The 24,160-nt window shown below is 33.8% G+C and overlaps 1 protein-coding gene across 6 annotated transcripts in view; it reads left to right on the forward strand.

Annotated features, from left to right (window-relative positions):
* LOC143253820 (uncharacterized) overlaps window positions 1–24,160 on the forward strand; it is a 52,746-nt gene that overhangs the window by 19,063 nt on the left and 9,523 nt on the right. For all 6 annotated transcript variants that reach the window (XM_076508233.1, XM_076508230.1, XM_076508232.1 and 3 more), the window contains 10 exons: window positions 113–247; window positions 2,004–2,049; window positions 10,993–11,083; window positions 13,725–13,775; window positions 14,802–14,892; window positions 17,325–17,429; window positions 17,931–18,127; window positions 19,151–19,240; window positions 20,077–20,179; window positions 22,776–22,876. In XM_076508233.1, coding sequence (XP_076364348.1) covers window positions 113–247; window positions 2,004–2,049; window positions 10,993–11,083; window positions 13,725–13,775; window positions 14,802–14,892; window positions 17,325–17,429; window positions 17,931–18,127; window positions 19,151–19,240; window positions 20,077–20,179; window positions 22,776–22,876 — 1,010 coding nt within the window. The remainder of the gene's footprint in view (window positions 1–112; window positions 248–2,003; window positions 2,050–10,992; window positions 11,084–13,724; window positions 13,776–14,801; window positions 14,893–17,324; window positions 17,430–17,930; window positions 18,128–19,150; window positions 19,241–20,076; window positions 20,180–22,775; window positions 22,877–24,160) is intronic.

The raw sequence follows: 24,160 nt of genomic DNA on the forward strand, positions 1-24,160 counted from the left end.
AGTCAGGCCAGTTGTTAATGTAGACAGTACACAGGCTACTCTTATACATTGTTTTAGTGTTGTGTGTAAACAAGATCTTTGTTCTTACTTCTAGTTGGTTTGTGTTTTACAGGACTTGGATCCAAACAGTGCTTTTGTTGCTATAGCAGCAAGTAAAAATAGAAAAGCACGTAACTTAACACGGAATAAAACCAAAAGTAAAGAGCGGCCAAAACTTCAAACAGGTGTTGATGAAGAAAAGCAAAATGTGAGTGAGCTGGGAACGTTATTGTGTGTCGTTTGGATGTAGGATTAGTTGTTCTTCAGATAAACTGTTTTATTCTAAGCCTAACTTCATTGTAGGAAATGTGTCAAAAGAATGTTTTTATCTTTATTCTGCAGGTCATTCTCTGAACATGTGTTAAAATATTTGTGTATTCAGATAAGTTCTTTCAAGTATGAAATGTCAGACTTAATGAGATTATATTTAAATGCATAATATAATAATATTTCGTTTTTGTCTGTCCTTAAAATTCACATGCTCCATACTACCTGAATGTGCATGTGTGCACACTTCATTTTAATGCATATAAACTAAGGCTGATGTAAACGTACTTCAGTAGACATTTTGTATGACAGGATACAAAAGTGTATCAAAGTTTTTGAAAAAAAGATTTAACGTTAGGCTGTACAGTAACATTGTAAGTTGATTTATTAATAGCATTAAGTACAGTAAATTTTAATCTAAAATAATAACTAAAACAAAAAGCATATACAAGGTACAGTGTTAATTTATCTCCTTATCAAATATAGGCCATATTTAATAGAAGTTAATCTTATGTTAGGCTTAAGACATGTAGACTTGTATAAACTCCAGTGTCTATGATTAGAATTATTTTGTATTATTCTAAAATTTTCTATTCAAAGATACTAATTTGACTACAGATCTTTTGTGGGTCTCTGCTAGTACTAAAGTATTTCACAAAATAAAATGTTTGGACAACAGTAATAATAAAAGTACAAGACCAAAACAAGCATGAAATGAAAAATATATTTATTCAAACGTACCTGGTCATTCAGTTGGAATGTTGACTCTAAGACCTTGCTACTTATATCGTCACAAAATACTGCAAGCTTTTAGTAAGGTACTGAAATCTTTTGTAAAAAATCAAACAAAAAACAACAGATTCACATGTTTTACACATTATTTAAAATGATAAAATTAGATGAAGTAACTTTTATGTAAATGTAGCCAATAATATCTATGAATTGTTAGAAAGAACAAGATTTAAGAAAATTATGAGTTACTAAATAGAGATAGAGGTCCATCAGATATCTGTATACGAGCCTAATGGAACTTCCTGTGAGACTTGTGAAGAAATGTAAACTTATACACGGGTCACATGACCTAGCTAGGAAGTACGACACTCGTGTCTTGTGGGATAACTCCTGGTGGTGATGTTGTAAACATGTTATAGACTGAGGGTTGGCCTGAATTAAACATTTTTGGAATAGTGTATCAACTTTAATGTGTTATTTATTGAGTATTATTTTATGAAAATATCTGTATTCCATTTATGTCTGATAGAGAAATGCTGCAGTAAGAAACCATAGAATTTTTTTCAGTTTTGAAGTGCTGGTAGCTACATTTTTATATTGTTAACAGAACAGTACTCAGCTGAATAGAGATTGTATTTTGAGCAATATTATATTTTGGTATTAAACATTAACATGAGAACTATAAATTTAAGTACCTTTTCTAGTAAGGTGGTGATTATGATAAAGAGAAAATGCTTTTAAGTATATAAGAAATATAAATACTAATCAGTGTTTCTAAACATTAGCACATTATAAGGAAAATGGCTTAATGCATTTTATACTTTAAAGGAACTATGAAATGGTAGTGCTTATATGTAAAATAAATGATGAAAACAGTACCTGTTTGCTAAAGAGTATTATAAAGTGTTTCTTGTATTGGTTTCTAAAGTAACGAGTGTCATGAAACACTTTCTTCAATCTTTCAGGTGACTGATATTGATCCTGTTGTCCTTCAGAGTAGACAGTTAGCGAGTGAGTGTTTTCTTTATGACAGTTTTAATAATATGGGAACTGGGTATAATTCATTGGCTCATTTTGTACCACTTAGAATTATAATTGTCCCTCACCTTATTTTAGAGCACAAGAATTATCGTCATAGCTAGTATTCAGTTGTTTCTTAAACTCCAAGTAAACATATGAGAACAGATTTTTGTGCAGTTTTGGAATCAGATCTTGACAACAGATGGTTATTGCTGAAATTTAATGTTTATATATGTTTTTATGAGCTCTGTGTGGATGTTATTCTGTTAATGTCTGAAGTCTATTCATCAAAAAAGTTATGTAAAAAAATCTGTCTGCTGATATGATCACATGACTGACAGGTTGACAGAGAACTTCATGACTTGTTGATAAGTTGACAGAGAACTTCATGACTTGTTGATAAGTTGACAGAGAACTTCTTGACTGGCTGACAGGTTGGCAGAGAACTTCTTGACTGACTGACAGGATCACAGAGAACTCCATGACTTGTTGATAAGTTGACAGAGAACTTCTTGACTGACATAGAGGTTAGCAGAGAACATCTTGACTGACTGACAGGTTTGCAGAGACCTTGTCAACTCGTCAGTCAGTCAAGAAGATCTTGACAGAGAACTATATAATATACATAGTGCAGACCTAATTGAAGAAGTTTTTGAAGTAGTTTGTTTAATATATATAGTGAGGACCCATTTGAAGAAGTTTTTGTAGTAGTTTCTAAAATATATATAGCATGGGACCCATTTGAAGACATTTTTGTAGTAATTTGTGCCTTGTATAGTGTGCACCCATTTGAAGAAGTTTTTGTAATTTGTGCAGTATATGTAGTGTGGATCCATTTGAAGAAGGTTTTGTAGTATGTATAATATATATAGTGTAGATCCATGTGAAGAAGTTTTTGTAATAGTTTGTATGAGATATATAGTGAGGACTCATTTGAAATAGTTTTTGTAGTAGTTTGTAAAATGTATATTGTGTGGACCTATTTGAAGTAGTTTTTGTTGTAGTTTGTAAAATGTATATTGTGTGGACCTATTTGAAGTAGTTTTTGTTGTAGTTTGTAAAATGTATATTGTGTGGACCCATTTGAAGAAGTTTTTGTAGATGTTTGTTCAATGTGTATAGTGTGGGCCCATTTGAAGAAGTTTTTGTAGTAGTTTGTTCAATATGTATAGTATGGACCCATTTGAAGAAGTTTTTGTAAGTTTTACAATATATAGTGTGGATCCATTTCAAGAAATATTTGTAATTTGTGTAATGTATATATAGCGAGGACCCAGTTGAAGTTTATGTAATTTGTACAATATATATATTTTAATATGGATCCATTTGAAATTTTTGTAGTAGTTTGTATAACATATATAGTGTGGATCCATTTGAAGTTTTTATTTTGTGCAATATGTATGAGGATCCATTTGAAAATTTTTGTAGTTGTGAAATATATATAGTGAGGACCCATTTGAAGAAGTTTTTGTAGTTTGTAATGTATATATAGTATGGACCCATTTGAAGTTTTTGTAGTAGTTTGTAGAATACGTATAGTAAGGACCAATTTGAAGAAGTTTTTGTAGTAGTTTGTACAATACATGTAGTGAGGACCCATTTGAAGAAGTTTTTGTTGTAGTTTGTTTAATATATGTTCTATGGATCTATTTGAAGAGGTTTTTGTAGTAATATGTACAATATATATAGTGTGCACCCGTTTGAAGAAGTTTGTTAAATACATATAGTGTGGACCCATTTAAAAAACTTTTTGTAGTAGTTTGTAGGATATATAAAGTAAGGACCCAGTTGAAGAAGTTTTTGTAGTGGTTTGTGTCCACACTATATAAATTTTACATTTGAAGAACATTTGTTGATTGTATGATATATATAGTGTGGACCCATTTCAAGAAGTTTTTGTAGTAATTTGTGCAATATACATACTGTGGACCCATTTAAAAACGTTTTTGTAGTAGTTTGTACAATATGTATAGTGTGGATCAATTTGAAGAAGTTTTGGTAGTAGTTCGATAATATTTATAGTGTAGATCCATTTGAAGAAGTTTTTGTAATAGTTTGTACAATATATATATTGAGGACATATTTGAAAAAGTTTTTTGTAGCAATTTGTACGATATATATATTGTAAAGACCGATATGAACTAGTTTTTATAGTAGTTTGTAAAATATATATATAGTGTGGACCCATTTGAAGAACTTTTTTAATTGTTTTTTATGTTATGTATAGTGAGGACCTGTGTGAAGAAGTTTTTGTAGTAGTTTGTTGGTTGGTTGATTTAGTGTTTTATGGCACAAAGCAGCTAGGTTATCTGCGTCAAACATCCAGTAAAAAGGTAAAAGGAAATTCAGTAAAATTCATAAAAGTAAATTAACGTAAAACAAAACAGAGTTAAAAAATAAATAAATAGCATAAAACTAATGTTTACGTCTAGTCTACAACGTCAAAAAAAAACTACAGTAATTCAAGTTGTAAAGGACTTTCCGTATCGTGACTGTAATAATCATAACTTGCCAGGAAGACTAACAGGTAAGTATAAAAACCACTGTCAGTCACCTGAAGTTGACCTTTCCAGTCCTGGTTTTGAGTTACTTAATGTTACAGTTAGTTTCAAATTTAAAATTGAACAAGATGTGATTTTAAAAATGAGCCACATTAAAAGTAGTAAAGTATATATTAAAAACTTAAATGGCTTTAAAAAGATTAATGGCCTTTAAAAAACTAAAAACACTATCAAGGTGGACAGTGTCACCATCACCAATAACACTGTCTAATGTTACAGACAAACCTTGGGACAGAACATGCTTAAAATGGTGCCATCATTGTGAATCATAATGAAGACAAGAAAGTAAAATGTGGCTTATTGTGATCTGAGTGTTACACAAAATGCACACTGGTGCATCAGTTCCAGATAAAAGAAAACTATGAGTTAAAAAACTGTGACCAATGCGTAGTCTAGTCAGAACAACTTCCTCTTTCTGATTCTTACGGGAACAAGACGGCCAAAGTCCAATGTAGGGTTTTATTTGGAAAAGCTTGTTTTTGCATTGCTTACTCCAAGTCGACTGCCAGCTGGCATGGAGTCAAGCCTTGAGTACAGGACCATAGTCCATGTATGGGAGAGGCACAGTGATCATAATGCCAGAGCAGATAGACTTAGCTGCAGTATCAGAGAGCTCTTTTCTGCAAATACCAACGTGGCCTGGTATCCAGAAAATTGGATAGAAGTAGATGTTAAAAATAAATAGGCCATTTGGTTTTGAATATTGGCAAGAACAAGGTGTGAACCAACATGAAGTAATTCCAGGGCCAGTAGAGAACTGAACGAGTCAGTATAAATCCTGCAGTTTGAGTACTGCTTTGCTTCTATGTGACTTAGGGCAAGAGAAATGGCATAGAGTTCAGTAGTGAACAGAGAAGGTGTAGAGGGGATTCTGCACGCAACCACCGAACCACAACAAACTATGGGAGAGCCCACACAGTCACCTGATTTCAAACCATCTATACAAATAGGAATGGAAGTATGGTTCAAAAGATGTTTGGCAAATAGCAGACAGTATTTCCAATCAGGAGTGTCTACTTTTCTCAAATGACTTAAAGAAAGGTCACAGTTGGGGACTGTAAGAAGCCATGGTGGGACGGGCTGACCAGTGGATACAGCAGTGTTATCCAAGGACAGACCCAATTCATCTAACTGCTTCTGGATTCGAAGGCCAAATGGAGCAATGGCAGACCATCTGGTCTGAAAATGCATGGCCCATTGAGGAAGGAAAACACAACCCGAGGTGGGATGCTTTGGTAAGGAACAAAGTTTCGAAGCTTATAGTAAAGACAGATGCAAATGGCAGAGGTGAAAAGAAGGTTCATGAGACTCTATGTATAAACTCTGAACTGGGGAAGTGCAGAAAGCCCTGGTGCAGAGCCAAAGTCCTTGATGATGAATAGTCTAGCATCTTTAAGGCCGATGGTCTGGCAGAGCCATAGACCAGTGATCCATAGTCAAGTTTTGATCAAATAAGAGCATGATATCTCTTTAGCATAGAACGTCGATCTGCTCTCCAAGTGGTGGTAGAGAGGACACAGAGGATGTTTAGTGCTTTTGTACCTTTGACCTGTAGCTGCTTGATGTGTGGTAGAAAGGTTAGTTTATGGTCAAAGATAAGCCCCAAGAACTTAGTCTCAGAGACCACAGGCAGCACAACTTCACTGATATGGAGTTCAGGATCAGGGTGAATACCCCATTGATGGGAAAAGTGTCAAATCCACATGAACTCGGAATCTCCTGTCCATTAAAAAATTTTTAGTAAGAATGGGCAGATGGCTACGCAACCAATGTATATGGAGGTCTCGCAAAATGCCATACCTCTATGTTGTATCATAAGTCTTCTCAATGTCAAAGAATATTGATACAAGATGTCGTTTGAGAAAGGCTTCTCTGATTGACGTTTCAAGTCGAATCCGGTGGTCCATAGTGAAGCACTGTTGTTGGAACCCACACTGGGTGGGTGAGAGGAAGTTGTTTGATTCGAGGAACCAAACAAGATGAGCATTAACCATCGTCTCTGAGGTCTTACAGAGACAGCTTGTTAAAGCAATTGAACGGTAGTTTGGAGGAATCTTGGGATCCTTCTCAGGTTTGGAGAAAGGCAGGACAATAGCCTGACACCATGCATTAGTAAAAACATCATCCTGCTAAACCTGGTTAAAAACAACCAGAAGGATAGCAAGAGAAGCAGGAGATAAATGGCACAGCATCTCATGGAGTATCATCAGGTCCAACCGATGAAGGGCCAGTTTGAGTTCCACCAGTGTAAAGGGACAATTATAGTCATAGAGAGGAGCAGCTTGAAAGGAAAGAGGTGATTGCTCTGCCCAAGTCTTGATAGCTAAAAAGGTGGAAGAAGAGGCAGAAGTGCTAGATACCCGGCAAAAGCTTCCACCTAGAGTATCGGCAATGCTCTGGGTATCAATAACTTCCTGGCCATCAGAGAGCAAGATCGAGAGGGGGGACAGAGTGATATTTCCCACTGACCTTTCAAATCTTGTCTCAAATGACCTTGGAACTAGTGGCAGAGGATATGCTGGTTGTGAACTTAATCCAAGATTCCTTTTGGCTTTGATGTCTTACCCATCGAGCATGTGCATGGGCCCACTGGAAAGCGATGCAGTTAAAGAATGTGGGATATCTATGGAAAGTATCCCAGGCTCGTTTTTGAGCCTTCTGTGCCATGTGGCAGGCAGGATCCCACCATGGATGAGGATATAGTGGAAAAACATGTCGAGGTTTTAGGAATACATTGAGCAGCTGCTTATACAATACAGTCAGTTACTGCTGCCACACAGTCCTCTATAGATGGCTTACAGGCAATGGTAGGATCAAGTTCTGTGAGAGCAGTGAAAGAGGGCCAGTTTGGCTGATCCAACTATCATTGGGGCATGTGGGTCGGGTGGCATCGACCACGGCCAGTCTCTCTCAAAATTATAAGAAAATGATCGCTGCCTCGTGGATTATTGTCAACCCTTTATGAAAAATGGGAAAATATGATGGGGAGCAAATTGAGAGATCAGTAGCAGTAAAGGACTGACTAGGTGCATGGAAATAAGTAGAAGAACCAGTATTGAAAAGAGAAAGATTGTGATCATTGAGCATACGCTCTATAGAGCTACCCCTCCTATCAATACCAGCACTTCCCCAGAGGGGATGATGTCCATTAAAGTCCCCCAGGATGAAAAAGGGAGACGGAAACTGTTCAATGAGAGCATCAATGTCTGATTGATCACTTGTCTCTCCATGTGACAGAAAGAGAGAAGAAACAGCAATGGTATGACCCAAGGAATTACAGATGGCTACAGCCTCCAAGGGTGTGTCGAGTGGCAAAGACAGGGTGGGTACATACTGATCAACCAACAGTGCCACCATCCATGCACTTGTCCATCACACAGCTTGTAATTTCTGTATAAAGAAAACTGCCAAAAGGTGACTGTATCAGCAGGTTTCAGAAATGTTTTCTGTAAGGAGAGACAAACAGGATGATAGGAAGCAATCAGTGTTTTGATGTCATCCAGATTAGAATGTAAACCTCAACAGTTCCATTGTATTAGGGTGGCCATTTTTTATTAACATGTAGGCGAATTGGGTGGAGAACCCTTCTGTTTATGACCATGTCTTTTTTCCTTACTTTCCTTATTCGAGGGAGGTCTGTCGACCTCCATGGATCCTGCCCTGGATCGATTGGGCAGGTCTTTGCTGTTGGAAGGGGATTCCAGAGACTGAGGATGTGAATGAATGATTGTTTTGCATCTTGGGGTGAGAGAGGAAGATGGATCTGAGGAAATGCCTCTACCTGGAACCAAAGGATGTGGATCTTGGGGTTTGGTGAAATGTATATAAGGAACAGAGATTGGTGTTGAAGTTGATTCATTAACTTTTTTGACCTTGAAGGTCAAAAGACTTTATTTGTTTGGAGAACGATTCTTTAGAGGCACAGAGAGATCTCTTTGCACTCCCACAGTAGCTGTGGAACGAAGTGCAGCAGCATGTGTCCGAGATGAGGTGGTGGACAGCAATTTTTGAACCTCAGAATAGGTAATGTTATGAATCGTTTTCAAACATTGCACTTATTTTTCTTCCAACCATTTAAAGCAAGAACAAAAGTGGGATGGATGAGAGCCATTGCAATTGATGCAGTGAGGATCCATTTCACACTCATAGGCATGATGGTCCTTGCCAATGCAATGAGCACACGTCAAGGAGCCACGACATGACATCTTCGAGTAACCAAACCATTGACACTGGAAACATCGGAGAGGGTTTATAATGTATGGCCATACTCTGCAATTAAGATAACCTGCCAGAATGAGAACATTGGTCGGCACCATAATTCCATCTTTGCGAGTGGAGATATGCATCACTGCAGAAACTCCTTGAGTGGAGAAACCAGCGGGTATCTACGATTCTGGGAGGTTCTTCAAATCCCTCTCAACAATAACTCCTCATGATGAATTCAAAGTAGCATTAGGTGTAGCCTCTATATGTATATTCCCAATTGCCTTTGAATGCAACAGGAATTCACTGTGTTAAGATGTGGATGTTTCCACCAATATGTCATCAGATCGAAGCTTTTTTACTGACTTTGGAGAGCCAGCAAGTCCCTCTCGTCCCTTCTAAATGAAAAAGGAAAACATTTGCCCTAAAGGTTTGTCTGAAAGTGAGTGCAATAAAAGAAAATGAGGTACAACACGTAGTACGGATGGTGAGGATTGCTACTTAGAATCTTCAAAACGTGGTTGTTTACCTGTAGACTGTTTTTTTCACTATTTTATTAAGATTTTTAATTGGAGTATCTGTAATAAAGAAAGGGAAATTTTGGGGCCCACTGACCCCACACACCATGAAGCCCTACAAGGGAACTATACAAAGTCAAACAAGGACACTGCAGCAATGCCAGGGTTTCATGAGCACTATACCCAAACATCAGCATCAGATATAATGTCCACAACACATGTTGAGAACATCCAACACTGGTACTTGGTTGAACCTAGCCCAAGTGAACCAGCCGGTTGACCCAAGGGGGGCCAGTCCAAGGTCACCTGTCTACAGGAATTCAAGGCCAAAGTGGTGTGATAGGGTTGGACCCCTCAACCACCAGGATCCTCTCCTCCCCTTCACGGGTTGCCACGCAAGGCAAACACATAAGTGGATGTTTAGATCCCAGAGGAGGTAAACTGAAAGAACAGAACCTTCTCTGGGAGGTCCCCTCACCACATACACAAATCCACACTGAGAGGGAAGTTTGTACAATATATATATAATGAGGACCTGTGTGAAGAAGTTTTCATGGTAGTTTGTAAAATGTATATAGTGTGGAACCATTTTAAGAAATATTTGAAGTAATTTATACAATATATATAGTGATAACTTATTTGAAGAAGTTTTTGTAGTAATTTGTGCAATATATATAGTGAGGACCTATTTGAAGAAGTTTTATAATTTGTGCAATATATGTAGTGTGGATCTATTTGAAGAAGTTTTTTAATTTGTGCAATATATGTAGTGTGGATCTATTTGAAGAAGTTTTATAATTTGTGCAATATATGTAGTGTGGATCTATTTGAAGAAGTTTTTTAATTTGTGCAATATATGTAGTGTGGATCTATTTGAAGAAGTTTTTTAATTTGTGCAATATATGTAGTGTGGATCTATTTGAAGAAGTTTTTTAATTTGTGCAATATATGTAGTGTGGATCTATTTGAAGAAGTTTTTTAATTTGTGCAATATATGTAGTGTGGATCTATTTGAAGAAGCATTTGTAGTAGTTTGTGGAATATATATACTGTGAAACCATTTGAAAAACTTTTTGTGGTAATTTGTGCAATATGTACAGTGTCGATCCATTTGAAGAAGTTTTTGTAGTAGTTTATACAACATGTATAGTGAGAACCCTTTTAAAGAAGTGTTTGTGTAGTAATTTGGCAATATACATACTGTGGACCCATTTGAAGAAGTTTTTGTAGTAGTTTGTACAATATGTATAGTGTGGATCCATTTGTAGAAGTTTTTGTACTAGTTTCGTGGGACCTTTCAAGTCCTCTTATACGAAATAAAAGATTTCCTTAAAATCTACCAACTAGCACTTTGACAGTTGTAGTTTTAAGAAATTGAAAGTAATAAATGTTATAAGAACAATTTTAAATATGGTAAGATTAATTAACTTTATAAATATAAGAGAAGTGCACTTTATATTAACATTGTTTTATTAATTTGATTTTAAAGAGAGGTTGTTTTAATATTTTGAGAAAAGTGTCAAATTGTGGTGATTTATTTCTTAAGAAATGTTTAATTGAGATGTGGTTGTGATCTGTTGTCGAATAAATTACGATTAAAAGTTTGTGTATGAGCTTTGTCATTTTAGGTTATTTGTTTTTTATGTTTTCAGTTAGAGGAAATGAAATGGCAAGTTTAGGACGTTATCAAGAAGCAATACAATTATTTACTAAAGCCATAAAACTAGACCATAGGGATTATAGGTATTCTTTCATTTTTTGGTTAATTAATATTAATTAATATAATTAATATTTGAGAGTTCTGATGGAGAAAAAAAAATCAGTAATATTTAAAGTGAAAAGATAAAAGCTGAGAGAGGATTTTTGTATGTACATTCAGCTCTTTGTTGTGTTTTTTAAGTAATTGTAACTTCAAAACATATCTAATCTTGTTTGGCGCCACACTGTATTTGCAAAGAAATATTTGCATGCTCAAATTCTTTCACTCCCATGCACCTCTTGATTTCTTCTAGATTTGCCAACCTCCAAGAGTTGTTATTTTTCTGTAGTGGGATATTAGTGTGGTATTGTATTTCGTTACTTAACCTCCATTTGTATTTCATTACGTAACCTCCATTTGGATCTCTATCACCTTGTACCAGGTTTCATTAATCCCTTAAGGTATATTTCATTGTCTTTTTGTGGACTGTGGGCATTGTCAGTTATATTTGTTTGCCATTAATACTGCACAGACTTTAAAATTACACTTATATTCTCCTTTACCTAGATCATTTTTTCCTTCCCAAAACATTGATGGTGCAAGAGTGTAATTCCTTATTCTCTTCTGTTTACCTTCCTCCATTTACCACCTCTGTTCTTGATATGATCCACTTAAACTTCTGTGTCCTGTCTGTTCTTTTCATTGTTACATTGCCCCTATGGCTTCTTCCCACAGTAATTGTTCCCACATTTTCATTCCTTTGCAGCTATCCCTGTTTGTGATCTTCCTCCTTCCACCCTTATGAGTTGGGTTTGGATTTTAATTTGATTGGCTTTGTTCTTTCTTTTCTTCCTGTAATTTGTTCCAGATGTCTTCCCATCAGGTTAGGCATCTTACTTCTACCCTGGCATCCCATCTGCAACCTCTTCAAGCGCACATGTCAACAACTCTGAGTACTTCATCTCTCACCATCTGTGTGCGCAGTGTTACTATTTCTTCCTCGTAGAGTTATCATCTTCCACTTGTTGCTGGTTTTCAGACTTCACTAAGACTATAGCCGGATAATTATTCTTTCTCTTGTTCAGGACCTGAACCATGATTTGACCAGGATCCAGCTCTGTGGCAAGTGGTGCCCATTCAGGTATTCTTCAGTCTCTTAAAATTGCATTAACAAAACCTGCAAGTGTGTAAAGCTATATTGGCTTAGATTTCAAATTTCCATGGGCACAAAATATACTGTTTATTTATAATCACATAAACTTGATGGGGTTTTCTACAAGATTGCTTGTGGGTTATTCAAGATTTTTACTTCACAAATATGCCCATTAGAGACTGTCATGGACTTCTCAGATAAAACAGAAGGTGACTGCTGCCAAACCATGCCATTCCTTGATTAAACAGATCAACTTCAGTCTGCTTTTCAAAATAGGATTTTGTGGTCACTAATTGCACTCTCTGGTTTGAACATTCCTCCAGACTATACTGCATTTTTCTCCCTGTTTCTTACAGTTTAATATGAAAGTCCTTACCACCTTCTAGTTCCAAACTGATGGGGTGGTAGACCATGGAGGTATCCTCCCGAATGAGAGATATACAATATTATCAATAAAGACTCCACTCAGTTGAGAGTATAGTAATGGTATTCTTCTGGTGTGGGCAACAAGATATCCTCCAAATGGATGTTCCATCTCTCCATGGGTTTGTACAAAGGGATGTTGTAGTCTTGGAGTGAGCCATCATGATGACTGGGATCCCTTATTGTATTCCCCCACATGGAAGTCAATTTCTGGTGGTTGAGTTTTGGATTTAAAGCTGAACAAATCACTGTGTTTTTGCTGTTGTTGTGAATTTGGAATCTCTCATTCAACCCCCTCATTTTTATTATAGAATGTGGTTCACATCATGGTATACCTATGTTCTGTCTCATTAGGATGCTTTTCTCTCAGTTTTCTGCTTAGATCTGTCACATTTTTTCCAAAGCTAAATGAAGTTTATACCTGGTAAAGAAGTGTGTGATCTCCCACGTATAGTTCGTGTAAGTGCTTTGGATGCTTCTACTTTATACTTCACACACTCCCCTCTACCTATTCAGTGTGGAATTTAGCTACATATGTAAGGTACTTTGTCAGAAGGTATAAATTTCTGGTAGGTACTTACTTCCACCCACGTTTTCTTCCTTTCATATCCACTGTTAACTGGTGCTTGAGTTTCTGCCTAAACTTGAAGGGATAGTCAGGTAGGATAGTGTGTGGTGCTACTATCATACAACAATCAATTAAACCATGTGAATCATAGGGTGCGTGGGAGATAAAGGCTTGAGGCATGCAAAAAAAATTTTGGAAGTACAGGGTAGCATTGAATGAGAATAACTATGCACATGAGCAGAAATATGTACCTGTCGGAAATATATTTCAGTGTAGGAAGATTATAACATCTGTTAAGTTACACTTTATTGTGAGATTAGTAAAGTAGTACTTAAAATGTATTCTCAGTGAGAAATGATAGTCCTAGAAAAACAGGAAATGTTTTTACACTTATGGCCATATTTCAGGCTTTGGAGAGTCATTTTTTTCTGTTGGTGTGGATCTTATCAACACTGTTTCAAAGCTCTTTTTATTTGTTTTTAGTGATTGCAGTTCAACTTGCTTAGTGAAAGAAGAATGACTTTTTTCTTTTTTTCCTCAGGTTTTTTGGGAATCGATCATATTGTTACGACAGATTAGGTGATTATAAAAAGTAAGATATAAGTTTTGATAATCCTTATTCTTCAATCCTTCATGTATTAACTTTTCCTTGTTTTTGATTAGTTTATTGTCTTGTATTTGGTTTTGATCAGAAGTTCTAAATATTTATTGTTACTTTATCTGACTTATCATAGTGCTTCAGAACCTAAACGGATCTAACAAGTTCCTGCGCTTAATATACTGTACTGTGAATCTGTGGCTTTGCCAGCAGAAAAAGTCCTCTACACTTTAGGGCTGTGGGGGACATTATAATAGTTCACTATTCAATTAAAGGATCGGGGGTGTTTACTAGCTGCCTTTCCTCTCATCTAAATTGGATAAGTGCAGATGAGCCCTTGAGTAGTATTAAAAGGCTAAAACTCTAGTTCTTTGTGCATATAAATAATTAAAACAAACATTTAACTTCTTAGATATACATTTTCAAAACTATTTCTTGAATCTTTGTTTTCATGCTGTTGACAGTCTCAAAATAAAGTTTTAAAACTGTATACCAAAACATGTTAATCATAATATGTTTTAATTATCCCTAGTGTAGCTTTATGTGAAGATTCATGAAAGAAATGATGCTCCTAACAACATCCAGTGTTTCTTAATTATTTTCCAAATACTTGAGTTTGTTTTAAATAGTGATAAGTAAAGCTATTCTTTAGTTAACAATGTTGTGAATTGCATTAGACATAATTTTACTAACTTTGTTTCATATTCAGTTTAAAACTTAGATTGTAGGTTTTTTTAAGATCTCTTGTGTGAAATGGGTTAATTCTTATTTCACTTCCATGCTCAAATGGCATTTTTCACAAAATTTCTAATAGCAGAAGTATGAAATATACAATTTAAAATCCAGTTTTCTCAACATCGTAATAAATATTAGTAATTAAATTAATTATAACAACTTTAACAGACGTGTCAACAAATGCCTTTATCATTTAGAATGTAGATTGGTTCTTTGTATGTAAGAAAAATGACTTAATGTGAGTTCCAGTCTTTTTTTAGTAATGAAATTCCAATCATTTTGCAGAGCATTATCCGATGCTGAAGAAGCCATATCATTATCGCCTCAGTGGCCAAAAGGTTATTTCAGGAAAGGTCGAGCTTTGAGTGGTTTAAAGGTGGTGATATTTTTTATTTGTTTAAGTTCACTTGTATTATATTTAATTGAGGTCTGAAATGTTTTGTGAAAACAAATTACCCTTTAATGTCAAGGTTCTGTTCTGTGATTCAACAGTTCTTTGGGTTGATTCATTCTGGTAGACACAAATAATAGCAGATATGGATTTTTTAAAATAACAAACACTAGTATCAAACTGTTCTAGGGTTTGTCTTCATAGAGAAATCTGATGTTTTTTTTGTCTTTGAAGCATAGTGTGACTTCAAAATAACTTGTGTCAGAATTTTTTAAAAGTTCTTTCACTTTTTGATTCGTACAAAAATATCAAATATGTTTTGGTTGTAGATGTTCTCTTCAAATAAGAATATTTGTCATGTGGACATGAAACAGTTAGTCCTAACCAATCAGTAACAGTTATCAGTTAAGTTTTGATTCTTGCTGAACAAAGTGTAATTAATGGAAATACTATTCTAATATTTCATGTTACTCCTATCAATGAAATAGGTGTTGACCATGTACCTTTTTGGACTTTAAATCTAAAAATGTGTAATCTAACCATTTCCTACATGCCAGCTTGTCTTGAGGTCTGTTTTTACTTCATTTTCATGTTGTACATTTATTCTGCATTATACAAGAAGTAGTATTCTGTTAAAAAATATTAGTAGAAAATGTAATAAGCTTAAGAAATTGTTTTATTCACTTTGTTGCTTTGTACAGTTCTAGTTGTCCAGATATTTCTTTATGTGAGTAAAATAATCTTAAAATTTCCTTCCTAAATATTTGACTTCGTATGACAACCAACTTTATATATTTATCTATTTTATTTACAGTGAAGCTGACATAATATTTATTCTGTGCCAATGATTTTGAAATGTTTTCATTTCTGTGAAATACATCTGGAGTGGACTGCCTCATGAAACTTTGTAATGTTGACTATCTGTATTGGATGTTCATTCAGTTATTTCTGTTCTTTTTTTTATTCTACTATAATCCAAGATATGATAACGTTGTTAACATTTTGATAAAAGCAGCTGCAAGCTGTCTGTGGGTTACCATAAATATCAGTTGTGGAACAATATAGGACTCTCTCTCCAGGCCTACTTTTTTTTCCTACTTTTTGTGGTTCCCCAAGTTAAAAAGAAATTCTTCTCTCATGCTTTCATGTTTATTCTTGTTGTTGTTTTGTTATTGAGAAAAAACGATGTTGTTTCACATGTTTCTTTATAGTCTACCAGTGTTGTTATTTTATTCCTAGGACTTGTATATCAGTGTCAAAGGGAAGAAACCTCGTGCCAATATCTTGTGGTTATTGATGGCAACCTAAAGAAATTAAGGTTTGTAATAATATGATATTCTGGGCTGTTTTGCCCAAAGAGAAAGAATTGAGGACTGACTTTGTCCCTTTCTCTTTTCGCTGAATTCATGTTGGAATTTGCCCAAAATATCCACCCACACTAAGGTACTACTACCGAAGTTTAAAATTGTAAATGACAGTTAATCTTCACACTATAAAAATGTAGAATAACGAATGACAGTAAAGACAGACTTTGGCTTTATTTAATATTCACATTACCAAAATATAGAATTATAAATGACAGTAAAGACAGACTTCAACTTTACTCTGTATGACACTTTAATTTTCACACTATCAGAATGTAGAATTATAAATAACAGTAAAGACAGACTCCAGCTTTACTCTGTATGACACTTTTTTATCTTGTTCTTGCTAGATAAAACATTTTATTGAAGTTATCTTTGGTAAAGAACATGATACCACAGCATTAGGTTAAACAAAATATAAAAACAGGCTTTCACAGATTGCGTGTACTAAGCTTGTGTGATGGGTAACGTCATGATGGATCCACAAAACGTCTCAGGTGGTTGTATTTTTTTCTCTTTCTGTAGAGTTATGATGTATTTTTATATAAAATATTCCTTAGGTTAATGTGTACTTTTTCTGCTGGTAGACCTTATCTTGCCACCTAGAGTGTTGTTTACAACTGAGTCTTAATTGTATTTTTCTTTGGCATGTTTAGTATGATGTTGATGTTATGTTAGTATGTATATCTCTGTTCAAGTACTAATGTATTTTGCTACAATATAGAGATGGTGTACATGGGTTGCCTTACATTTTGAGTTGACTATACTCAGCCAACCTTACTACAAACTTTTGTTGGACCACCAGGATCGTTTATCTGCACTTGAATAGACTCATTCTTTTCAAAATTAGTTATTGGCACAGTTGGAAATTCTACTTGTTTGTAATATGTTAAACTTGAAAGTCGTTATAGATAAGAAGTGTTCTAAACTAAGTTTATGAAAGGAATAAACTTGTAACAAATGTTTTGAAATAAAAACCAAAAATAAGACTTAAGTGCAGACTGAAAGGTAAAAACTTGTGTTATATATCAGTTTACTTGTTATTACTTTCAGAAATATATAGAAGCTGAGGAAGTTTTTGAGAAAGTTCTTAAACTAGACAAAGATTGTAGCGACGCAGTTGAAGAATTACAGAAAATTCGATCAGTACAGATAATAGTAAGTAACAGTTACTTGTATAAATGTCTTCTAATTTACCCTAATTATTCAAGTTTAAAGTACCAACATTTGTTTATTGAATCCTACTACCTATCCCAAAAAATATTTATGAAAATATTTTATAGAATGATACAGATATATCAAGATAATTTCAATTTTTTTTGTAAACTTGTGTAAGACTTGGATTAAAATGGTGTTTATTTTAAACAACTTTCAGTTATTTTGTTTTTCTTTAAGTCTAATTTTTCTCATCTTACCTGTGGATGAATGCTTATGTTTCAAGGCCTTTTGTCTGCTGATTCCTATATTGAAATCTTTTAAATATTATCTAACCTAAAAATGTAATTAGGCTTAATATCTGGTGTGATAAATATTGTATTTTGTAGTTGTATTTTTTTCTGGATTTATGCAAGAAGGGATACTTGTATCTACTTACGTTTTTTTTTCACTTTACTTAGTAATTGTGTTTACTTTTTACTGATTGTTTTTATTTCTTCTCAGGAAATGGGATTTACAGAGGCCCAGGCAGATTCTGCTATTTCTCGTTACAGAACAGTTCAGTCAGCTCTCGAGGCTCTCTTGTCTCAGAGCAGTGGTTGTGTTAATGCAGCCACAGGTGGAGTAGACTACGAAAATGAAGATTTGGTTATTAACGCTTGTAAGCCTGTTACCAGTCAGACAGCTGATGAAAAGATGGAGTTAGTGGTTTAATTTATACACTTGTCAAAACGAATTTCTAAAATAAATAAATCTGTTGAATTATGTGTAATGTTAGTTACGTGTCAGTGAAGTGAAGTTGGCTAGTAAACAAGTACAGCACCGTTTTGGAAATATAACTTAGTTATTTCCAAAAGAGGTGAAGTTTTATTAGAGTTATATTTGATATTTCATCCCAAACCTCTGCTTTTATGTCATTGTATGGTTGATTATTTATTTCAAACAAAATTCGGCATTCAAAATAAATTATAAAGTTTTAAAATAGAAATGTGGTTCTACAGTTTTCATAATTAGAACAGTAAACTTGTGTGTTTTTGGTTCTCTTGCCAGCAACTTTGCATTATGTGTAGCAACTGAAAAGTTGCCTACATTATTTAAATCATGTTGTTGTAAGAGTTTGTTTTCAGTGACGTATCTTCTAGTATTAGTTTTTTGTTGTTGCTGGTGAGTTGGTATTATAGATATGTACCATTTATATTAAAAAATGATTACAATAAATTTATTGTTTCTGCTCATCTATCAAGCTTCTGCCATAATCCTCCTGTAAATTGTAAATATATAAGGGTGAAGGGGACTTATCCCCCAGGTGATCAGTGCTTTTGGTTTTAATCTCATTATTTATTTGAAATTACAAAGAGTGTTGAAGTAATCCTTATCGAATCTTATCAGTAATTTTTATTTTCTTAGTAAGTTTAATATATTGATAAGTTCAATTTATTATAGGTTTCCAGAGGCTTCTGGTGACCATAGTACATATTATGTTCTGATAAGAAGAAATATACAGTTATAATTGTAATTTAGCTTAAAAAATGGGAAAACCTGTTATTTTAAAATAATACATCTTAGTATTGTAAATGTATTGGAGTGTAGGGGACATAATCCCCCCTTCCATTTACTTTTGTATTAAGGTTAGAAGTTCTTTGTTGTACAGAAGTTTTTTTACAAAGTACTGAGAAAACTATAGTAATGAGATTGGTTTTCTTTGTATCTTTTGTCTCTTTTAGTCCAGGAAATCCAAATGGTTTTACATCTTTATGGGTTGGTAATGTACAGAAGGAAGTTACAGACAAGATGTTGCTCAGTTTCTTTTCTAAGTAAGTATTAACATCAGAGATGGTTTTGTTTTCATTTATTGGTCAGGAGCTATTTTTATTGTGTTTATAAAAAGACACAACGTAACTAAGATTTAATTTGTTTAAAGTGAATGTATAAAGTTCTACTTTTAAGCCCAGTGATTAGGACACACAACATGCAATTTGTGGATCATGGGTTTGAACCCTGTCACCAAATATGCATATCCTTTTAACTGTGGAGGTGTGATAATGTGATGATCAGTATCACATTTCATTGATAAAGAGTGATGCAAGAGTTGGAAGTGGGTGGTGGTAACCAACTGCTTTCCCTCTAGTCTAGTAGTTCTCAACCTTTTTGTGCTCATGATACACTAGGAAAATAATGTTAACTTTACAGCACAGTAGTTTGACTCCACACCCAAAAAGAGGACAGTTTTTCTGAATAAAAATGGGGCTGTTTTGAAGAAAGTAAAATTTAAAAGAGTAAAACTTATTTGAACACACATCAGGAAGTGTGTGAAAACAAAACAATGAAGTCATGCAAATGTCACCTCTCCTACGGAAACTGAATAAACATGATTATTTTACACAGTCAAGAAAAAGCATACTTGATGCCTTTCATACATTTACAAAATTTCATGGTACACTCTTTGAGAACCACTTTTCTTGTCTATCACTTCTAAGTTAGGCAGACAGCTAGCTAAATACAGAACTAAATAGTTTTAACACTGATGGCTAGCTAAGTACAGAAATAAATAATTTTAACACTGATATTATGTGTAAGATGTTCAGAATGATTACTTTATAAAATGGCACACAAATTGTTTGATTTTCACAGGTATTAAAATTTGTTTTAGATACGGAACAGTTTCAAGTATACGGATTCTACCTGAGAGATATTGTGCGTTTATCAACTACAGAGACAAGCAGTCAGCTGGCAAGGCCATGCAGTTTTTACAAGTTGGTATTTTTAATTCATTTAATTCTGAAGCAATTTGACACCCTTGTTAATTATCACTTGTTGATTTTTGTTTAGTTAGTTTTCTGAAGCAAATTGACACATTTGTTAATTATCACTTGTTGATTTTTGTTTAGTTTTCTGAAGCAATTTGACACCTTTGTTAATTATCACTTGTTGATTTTTGTTTAGTTAGTTTTTTGTACATTTTTAAGTTATTTCAAAGCGATTGTTTGAAATAAGTCAGAGTTATGAGATTGAGGAAGAGATTTATTAAGTACACACTAAAATTAATAATAGCTTAATAAATACTGTTCTGCACCAAAATTGTGGTGGATTATAAACAGGTTAAGCAGAGAAAAACAAGTGTTTGAAGGTTTTCAATACATGGTTAGTTAACAACATAACTTAAAACTATATACGTGCTAAACATATCCATGCAGCAGAAATATGAAACAGAAAATAAAGCAAACAGAATATTGTTGTTAATCGTTTTCAGTTTAGTATTAAGTGAGTTTATTTAATAGTTTTATCTTTTTTTGTGTTAGAAGTATGTTTTCTCTCCCCAGTGGTAAGTCTGCATGCTTATTATACTATGTAACACAAATTTTGTTCCTGGATAGTATGTGTTATTTCTTAATTGCTTATGTTGTAAAAGTACAGAAAATGGCCATTATTCCCTTCAAATTTTGCTTTTGTAACCTGGATAATGAAATTTAGAAATTAACCTATTTTATATGTAAAAACAGGTAAATTTGCTCATTTTCATTCACATAAGGTTTGAATGAAACAACATATGAATCAAGATTTACATGTATTTGTACTAAAGTTATACAAAAATGGACAAAAATGTTTAGAAATGAGTAGTTTTTTTAGATTTACGACTGTAATGTAAACCACTTTCACGTATCAGCCCCCAAATATAGTCTCCCATCATGTTTTCCTTATACTCTCCCAGGTCACAAAAGCAAAGTTTGAAGGGAAATATAATTCTTTTTCATTTACTTTAGGCATAAGCAATTGGAAAATAACACTTTCTGTCCAGCAATAAGAAAAAGTAAACATTTTGTTACACTGAAAACACGGTTTTGATACCCATGGTGAGCATGAAACAGATAGTCCATTTTGTAGCCTTTTTGCTTAACCACAAAGAAGTTATAAAAGTAGCATTATGCTATTGATGTTATATGTTGTTTTTAAGGAACTTGAGTACGAGATTATCTTTAGCTTTGTTATGTTTCTTATAAATGTGAACTAGGATTCTGGTGTGGTCTTGTGGTTAGTATAATGGTTTGGTGATGCGACTGTATTGATACATCATCAGATACAATACAGTTTATGTATCTTGCAAAATTTAAGAATCTTTCAGTAAACGTTATAAGTTACTTGTACAACAAAAATCAAAATTTCTAATAAAGTATTTTTACTAAAAATTAATAATTCACTAAATGAATATGAGTGTGAGTAATAAATGTTGTCTTCATATCTTTTATCAAAAGTGTTACAAATTAACAATAACAATACTAAATGTTGTCTTCATATCTTTTATCAAAAGTGTTACAAATTAACAATAACAATACTAAATGTTGTCTTCATATCTTTTATCAAAAGTGTTACAAAGTAACAAATTAACAATAACAAAATGGATATTAACTGTTTTATTATATTCTAATTCTAGCTGCCATTTAGTTAATCAAACCTGATAATTTGGCAAAAACATTGTCAGTTGTGAAGTACTTAAATAAGACAATGCTAGTAACATAGATAATAAATTGCAGACAAAACTGTTAAGTTTTGTAACAAACCGTTGGTTAAATGTTTGTGTCTAGAAACATATCCTATTGTAGCATTAATATCTAGATATTTATCATATCAACTGCTATGGTGAGATATGCTTCCTTAGATAGTATACCCAGACTTAGAATATAAGATTCTTAATTTGTTTTACTTTCTCACAAAATCTCAGTCTGTATTTTGAGGGCTGAGACTGTGTTATAAGATTTAAGGTCAAATCCTGCTATTGTAGCTCAAGTGTAGTTGGATGTAGTTGACTAGTTGCCTTCCCTCTAGTGTTCCAAATTAGGAACAGTTTGCTCAGATAGGCCTTGTGTATGTAATTTGCTTGGATACCTGACACAAAAATGAAATTGAATATGTTTGATGAGAGAATCTAACTTAACAAAAGCTTTCAGATACACTTTTTTTGTATGTTATCTATTTTTCCTGCACCATGACTTCAGAGCAAGCTATCCACAGCTAAGAACGTTTTTGTAAATCATCTATCACTCATGTAACTGTTAGCAGAAGTCAAGGCTTCATACTGATAAACTTTCAGTCCTTTCACAATACATTATTGCCTAAATGACAGCTCTGAAAAGATAGGTTTACAGCTTGAAGTTGAAAAGTAGAGGACACTGTGTGTTTTGTTTTTTCGCACACACCAAAAGTATGATATGAAAAGGAAATTAGAATGTTTCAATTTTGTAAGGTTGATTACCATTTTCTGTTTGACAGACTAATTTCTCTCCTTTTGTAACCTTGTAAAACTTCCTACTTAAATTTATCAACTCTCAAATATGTTTCTCATTTTACTGTCAGGGAAAGGAACTTTGTGGACAGTATCTTCTAATTCGATTTCCTGACAATCCTGTAACTATGGGACAGCCAGGTGTCACCGTTCTGAAAAAGAATAGAACAGGGTACGTATCTGGCTACAAAAATCAATCCAGGAAATACCATTAAAATGGCACCAGGGAGAGACCTTTTAAGTTTGAATGGGACCATACTTAACAGTTAACTAAATTGGTATATCCAATATTGTAAAGAACTATTGTATTATTTATAAACAAAACTGATATTTTAGAAGGCTTTACAAACCAATTAAGTTGAAAACTAGACTTCCAACTATGCTGTAAAAGTTAGTGTGTTTAATTTAGATGTGCAAAAGGGTCCACTTCATAATTTAAAACATTATTTAATTATGTTTTTGTTTGATTAGTCTTTGACTGAGAATTTTTATGTTTAATATTTAATATATTTTCCTTTCTTTTTTTGGCTGCTTTACGGTCTTTGTTTTGTTTTGTCATCAACGATTGATGTCTTTACTTTACAAATGTGACGTGTGAACATGATTACAGAAATAAGAAACCAGAAACTGAAGACTGTTTCTGTCGATTGTAATATTCTGTGGGAAAGATTAATAATAATTAAGCTTATTAAGAAACTTTTGAAATTTAACATATGGATTATTGTAAATATTGTAGTAAATTTTAAAATCTTTTGAGCTGCTCATTAAATGAAGAAATAGCGAAACAGATAAGAATTATAATCGAGCCACATTATATGAGATGTACGTCTTGTTTTGAGATTTGAAGTCAATGTGCTACTGAGTTCAGCATCTTGCTAAGAATGAAATTAAATAATGTTTTTTAGGGGTTTTGCTTTTATTTGTGGCAATTCTGCCAACGGATTTAACCTTTGATAATTTTGTAGATACTGCTGCTTAATTTAAAAATTAGTTGTAAGATTTTGCTAATTTATTTTTGGTACTACAGTGGTTATGGCTGGCTGGTGCTGATCTTTTAAAGATGTAACTGTTTAGCAAGATTCCTTTTTGTCTTCCTCTGCTGCTAGGTTATTTTGGTGGCTTCTTGTGGTTTTTCACTTTTTCAGTGTAATCACTGTATAAGATACTGTAGCTTGTGAGAATATTATTGCTGTATAAGATATTGTAGTTAGTGAGAATACTGTTACTGTACAACATGTGAGCTTATTTTTTCCAACTCCCTTGTAATTCGTGTAGGTTCTGTAACTAGTTACCATGCCAGAGAGTCAACCTTAATTCATAGAGTGGCAAACAAAATAAACCTGTACATTACACAAATATAGCACTTGCACCAGCTGTTGTATCTCATACACTGAAAGGGTTAATTTCCTCAACAAATTTCAGCATCTTTCATGTACTCCTCAAATATTGTAACATT

This window comes from Tachypleus tridentatus, chromosome 6 (genome assembly GCF_004210375.1).
Source record: "Tachypleus tridentatus isolate NWPU-2018 chromosome 6, ASM421037v1, whole genome shotgun sequence".
Classification (NCBI taxonomy): Eukaryota; Metazoa; Arthropoda; class Merostomata; order Xiphosura; family Limulidae; genus Tachypleus; species Tachypleus tridentatus.